We start from the raw sequence: 6,372 nt of genomic DNA, 5'->3' as shown, positions 1-6,372 counted from the left end.
CCAAGCATCCAGTATCGTGCATCGAACCTGGACTGGCGACTCGTTTCATACATGATATTATACATGTTTCAATGTCATTCTCCCAAATCTCCCCACCCTCTCCCTCTCCCACAGAGTCCATAAGACTGATCTATACATCAGTGTCTCTTTTGCTGTCTTGTACACAGGGTTATTGTTACTATCTTTCTAAATTCCATATATATGCGTTAGTATACTATATTGGTGTTTTTCTTTCAGGCTTACTTCACTCTGTATAATAGGTTCCAGTTTCATCCATCTCATTAGAACTGATTCAAATGTATTCTTTTTAATGGCTGAGTAATACTCCATTGTGTATATGTACCACAGCTTTCTTATCCATTCATCTGATGATGGGCATCTAGGTTGCTTCCATGTCCTGGCTATTATAAACAGTGCTGCGATGAACATTGGGGTACACGTGTCTCTTTCCCTTCTGGTTTCCTCAGTGTGTATGCCCAGCAGTGGGATTGCTGGATCATAAGGCAGTTCTATTTCCAGTTTTTTAAGGAATCTCCACACTGTTCTCCATAGTGGCTGTACTAGTTTGCATTCCCACCAACAGTGTAAGAGGGTTCCCTTTTCTCCACACCCTCTCCAGCATTTATTGCTTGTACTTTTGGATCGCAGCCATTCTGACTGGTGTGAAATGGTACCTCATAGTGGTTTTGATTTGCATTTCTCTGATAATGAGTGATGTTGAGCATCTTTTCATGTGTTTGTTAGCCATCTGTATGTCTTCTTTGGAGAAATGTCTATTTAGTTCTTTGGCCCATTTTTTGATTAGGTCATTTATTTTTCTGGAGTTGAGCTGTAGGAGTTGCTTGCATATTTTTGAGATTAGTTGTTTGTCAGTTGCTTCATTTGCTATTATTTTCTCCCATTCTGAAGGCTGCCTTTTCACCTTGCTAATAGTTTCCTTTGTTGTGCAGAAGCTTTTGAGTTTAATTAGGTCCCATTTGTTTATTTTTGCTTTTATTTCCAATATTCTGGGAGGTGGGTCATAGAGGATCCTGCTGTGATGTATGTCGGAGAGTGTTTTGCCTATGTTCTCCTCTAGGAGTTTTATTTTATTTTATTTTTTTAATTTATTTTTTTTTCCTCTAGGAGTTTTATAGTTTCTGGTCTTACGTTTAGATCTTTAATCCATTTTGAGTTTATTTTTGTGTATGGTGTTAGAAAGTGCTCTAGTTTCATTCTTTTACAAGTGGTTGACCAGTTTTCCCAGCACCACTTGTTAAAGAGATTGTCTTTAATCCATTGTATATTCTTGCCTCCTTTGTCAAAGATAAGGTGTCCATATGTGCATGGATTTATCTCTGGGCTTTCTATTTTGTTCCATTGATCTATATTTCTGTCTTTGTGCCAGTACCATACTGTCTTGATCACTGTGGCTTTGTAGTAGAGCCTGAAGTCAGGCAGGTTGATTCCTCCAGTTCCATTCTTCTTTCTCAAGATAGCTTTGGCTATTCGAGGTTTTTTGTATCTCCATACAAATTGTGAAATTGTTTGTTCTAGCTCTGTGAAGAATACCGTTGGTAGCTTGATAGGGATTGCATTGAATCTATAAATTGCTTTGGGTAGTATACTCATTTTCACTATATTGATTCTTCCAATCCATGAACATGGTATATTTCTCCATCTATTAGTGTCCTCTTTGATTTCTTTCACCAGTGTTTTATAGTTTTCTATATATAAGTCTTTAGTTTCTTTAGGTAGATATATTCCTAAGTATTTTATTCTTTCCGTTGCAATGGTGAATGGAATTGTTTCCTTAATTTCTCTTTCTGTTTTCTCATTATTAGTGTATAGGAATGCAAGGGATTTCTGTGTGTTGATTTTATATCCTGCAACTTTACTATATTCATTGATTAGTTCTAGTAATTTTCTGGTGGAGTCTTTAGGGTTTTCTATGTAGAGGATCCTGTCATCTGCAAACAGTGAGAGTTTTACTTCTTCTTTTCCAGTTTGGATTCCTTTTATTTCTTTTTCTGCTCTGATTGCTGTGGCCAAAACTTCCAAAACTATGTTGAATAGTAATGGTGAAAGTGGGCATCCTTGTCTTGTTCCCGACTTTAGAGGAAATGCTTTCAATTTTTCACCATTGAGGATAATGTTTGCTGTGGGTTTGTCATATATAGCTTTTATTATGTTGAAGTATGTTCCTTCTATTCCTGATTTCTGGAGAGTTTTTATCATAAATGGATGTTGAATTTTGTCAAAGGCTTTCTCTGCATCTATTGAGATAATCATATGGTTTTTATTTTTCAATTTGTTAATGTGGTGTATTACATTGATTGATTTGCGGATATTGAAGAATCCTTGCATCCCTGGGATAAAGCCCACTTGGTCATGGTGTATGATCTTTTTAATGTGTTGTTGGATTCTGATTGCTAAAATTTTGTTAAGGATTTTTGCATCTATGTTCATCAGTGATATTGGCCTGTAGTTTTCTTTTTTTGTGGCATCTTTGTCAGGTTTTGGTATTAGGGTGATGGTGGCCTCATAGAATGAGTTTGGAAGTTTACCTTCCTCTGCAATTTTCTGGAAGAGTTTGAGCAGGATAGGTGTTAGCTCTTCTCTAAATTTTTGGTAGAATTCAGCTGTGAAGCCATCTGGACCTGGGCTTTTGTTTGCTGGAAGATTTCTGATTACGGTTTCAATTTCCGTGCTTGTGATGGGTCTGTTAAGATTTTCTATTTCTTCCTGGTCCAGTTTTGGAAAGTTGTACTTCTCTAAGAATTTGTCCATTTCTTCCATGTTGTCCATTTTATTGGCATATAATTGCTGATAGTAGTCTCTTATGATCCTTTGTGTTTCTGTGTTGTCTGTTGTGATCTCTCCATTTTCATTTCTAATTTTATTGATTTGATTTTTCTCCCTTTGTTTCTTGATGAGTCTGGCTAATGGTTTGTCAATTTTATTTATCCTTTCAAAGAACCAGCTTTTGGCTTTGTTGATTTTTGCTATGGTTTCTTTTGTTTCTTTTGCATTTATTTCTGCCCTAATTTTTAAGATTTCTTTCCTTCTACTAACCCTGGGGTTCTTCATTTCTTCCTTTTCTAGTTGCTTTAGGTGTAGGGTTAGGTTATTTATTTGACTTTTTTCTTGTTTCTTGAGGTATGCCTGTATTGCTATGAACTTTCCCCTTAGGACTGCTTTTAAAGTGTCCCATAGGTTTTGGGTTGTTGTGTTTTCATTTTCATTCTTTTCTATGCAAATTTTGATTTCTTTTTTTATTTCTTCTGTGATTTGTTGGTTATTCAGCAGCGTGTTGTTCAGCGTCCATATGTTGGAATTTTTAATAGTTTTTCTCCTGTAATTGAGATCTAATCTTACTGCATTGTGGTCAGAAAAGATGCTTGGAATGATTTCTATTTTATTGAATTTACCAAGGCTAGATTTATGGCCCAGGATGTGATCTATCCTGGAGAAGGTTCCGTGTGCGCTTGAGGAAAAGGTGAAATTCATTGTTTTGGGATGAAATGTCCTATAGATATCAATTAGGTCTAGCTGGTCTATTGTATCGTTTAAGGTTTGTGTTTCCTTGTTAATTTTCTGTTTAGTTGATCTATTCATAGGTGTGAGTGGGGTATTAAAGTCTCCCACTATTATTGTGTTATTGTTAATTTCTCCTTTCATACTTGTTAGCATTTGTCTTACATATTGCGGTGCTCCTATGTTGGGTGCATATATATTTACAATTGTTATATCTTCTTCTTGGATTGATCCTTTGATCATTATGTAGTGACCTTCTTTGTCTCTTTTCACAGCCTTTGTTTTAAAGTCTATTTTATCTGATATGAGTATTGCTACTCCTGCTTTCTTTTGGTCTCTATTTGCATGGAAAATCTTTTTCCAGCCTTTCACTTTCAGTCTGTATGTGTCCCCCGTTTTGAGGTGGGTCTCTTGTAGACAACATATGTAGGGGTCTTGTTTTTGTACCCATTCAGCCAGTCTTTATCTTTTGGTTGGGGCATTCAACCCATTTACGTTTAAGGTAATTATTGATAAGTATGATCCCATTGCCATTTACTTTATTGTTTTGTGTTTGAATTTATACACCCTTTTTGTGTTTCCTGTCTAGAGAATATCCTTTAGTATTTGTTGGAAAGCTGGTTTGGTGGTGCTGAATTCTCTCAGCTTTTGCTTGTCTGTAAAGCTTTTGATTTCTCCTTCATATTTGAATGAGATCCTTGCTGGGTAGAATAATCTGGGCTGTAGGTTATTTTCTTTCATTACTTTAAGTATGTCTTGCCATTCCCTCCTGGCTTGAAGAGTTCCTATTGAAAGATCAGCTGTTATCCTTATGGGAATTCCCTTGTGTGTTATTTGTTGTTTTTCCCTTGCTGTCTAATTCAGAGCTTCTCAGGCCAAAGGGATACAGGATTTGATCAGAGTGAAGACAATGGACCAGTGTATATTTCAGATCCCCAGTCCAATTGTTTCTCCCATTAGAATGGGTGGGGTCACAGATGCCACTGACATCTACTCTGGCCCTCCTCCTTACTAACTCTTTGCTTCCCATTAATAATTTTCAATCTAATCAATGAAAGGTAAGCAACTGCTCTGACCACCCCCTTTGCCCTGTAGAAAACCATCATGTCATCTTTATGGACTCCTATGTGTCTATATGCCACATCCCTAGTGGATAAGGAGGTTGGAGGTCCACTTGGTCATTGGCTGCTTTCTCCACTTCACTCTCCTCATACCCATTGATCTTGGACTTGTGGCCTTTCCAGGGAGAGGGGGTCATTCTTTGGTCAGGAATCTGTGTAACTGCTGTACACTGAAGACCCTGAATTGATGCCATCGGTGCAGCCATCACCATATGGTCCATGTCCTGCCTCTCCTCCTGGGGCCCTCTTGTCAACAGCATCCTGATGGATCCACTTGAATGTGCAGGGATGCTGGCCAAGGCCAGCCAGCTCCTCTTGTTGGGTTACTGATCCTGGGAGATGATGTGGTCACCAAACAGCCACAGAAAACAGATACACAGAGACCCAGGGTTCTTACTGCTGCTGCTGCTGCTGCTGCTAAGTCGCTTCAGTAGTGTCCGACTCTGTGCGACCCCATAAACGGCAGCCCACCAGGCTCCCCCGTCCCTGGGATTCTCCAGGCAAGAACACTGGAGTGGGTTGCCATTTCCTTCTCCAGTGCATGAAAGTGAAAAGTCAAAGTGAAGTCGCTCAGTCATGTCCGACTCTTAGCAACGCTATGGACTGCAGCCTACACCAACTCAAGTCCACCAATTTTCTGACTCTCACTCTGCAGGAAACACTCTGCTACCAACCAGGAACACATGGTGACATTTACTCAGGCTATAACCAAGGTTTCAGTACGTTAAGGGGAATAGATGTGGAAATCAACAGTGGTTCTGGAGAATATTAGAACCATAATAAAATTGTGTGCAGGGGATACAGTTGCCCAGAAGAGGAAGTGGTTATTCCTGTTTAAGGAGGTTAGTTAGCAGAGTCTCAAAACCACGTTCTTTCTGAGCTGGAATTTGAAGGATGAGTCGATGCCTTATAGGGAAACAAGGATATCAAGTTTGAGGAAGGTGTTTGGGTAAAGATTTGTAGACATAGCTTGTTTGAATGATTTCAAGTATTAAAGTTCAGGCAGTTACAGAGATAAGGAGAGTTTAGAGGATATTTATCGCCAGTGGCTTTATTTGAGTTTTCCTAACCTTTGAACTTACTGATAGCACAGATTGAGTTGTTATTGAATTCCCAGAGAATATGAACACAAGGGAGGTCAAAGTGTAATGTCCATAATGCTTTCTCAACTATCAAGGTAGAAAGGGGCCTGCAGGTGGAGCCCAGGTATTCCTTCACTGGCTGAAGCTCCAGCTCCACCCACTTCCCAGCACAAAAACATTTCATTGCTGCATTGAATCATCACAGAGTGTGAAAGGAAGCAAGTGAAGAGTAGCACACAGAGCTGACAAGAAACTCAGAGGAGGGAATCACAGCAGAAAGGGGCCATGGAGCTGATCCCAAGCTTCTCCATGGAAACCTGGGTTCTCCTAGCTACCAGCCTGGTGCTCCTCTATGTGTGAGTAACTGTAAAGTCTGATCTCCTCTGCAACCTTGGACTTGCATGGTAATGAGGTCCCACTTTCCCTTTAGTGTTTTGAGGATTAGTTTATGGAGCAAAAGTAGCTTAAGTATGGGTGCTACAGACACCAATGGGGTTATTATGGATCTTAACTCAGTCTGTGAAGGAGCAGGCAACCAACCCTCGGCCCCAGCCCTGGCAGTTACCGTTACAGTCTTTTCTATGACTACAAAGACTCAGCCACAATGGAGCAACTAAGCATTCATGCAGAGAGTTTAGTGATTTTATTTGTTC

At 39.3% G+C, this 6,372-nt stretch overlaps 1 protein-coding gene across 1 annotated transcript in view; it reads left to right on the top strand.

The window, feature by feature from the left end:
* Window positions 1-5,905: 5,905 nt before the first annotated feature.
* LOC139179599 (cytochrome P450 3A28) overlaps window positions 5,906-6,372 on the top strand; it is a 38,580-nt gene continuing 38,113 nt past the window's right edge. Inside the window, exon 1 of the mRNA XM_070779220.1 lies at window positions 5,906-6,075. Within this exon, the coding sequence (XP_070635321.1) occupies window positions 6,005-6,075 (71 nt within the window). The 5' untranslated portion in view covers window positions 5,906-6,004. The remainder of the gene's footprint in view (window positions 6,076-6,372) is intronic.

The sequence above is a fragment of the Bos indicus genome, chromosome 25 (assembly GCF_029378745.1).
Source record: "Bos indicus isolate NIAB-ARS_2022 breed Sahiwal x Tharparkar chromosome 25, NIAB-ARS_B.indTharparkar_mat_pri_1.0, whole genome shotgun sequence".
NCBI lineage: Eukaryota > Metazoa > Chordata > Mammalia > Artiodactyla > Bovidae > Bos > Bos indicus.
This window is presented reverse-complemented; position numbering and strand designations above follow the sequence as displayed.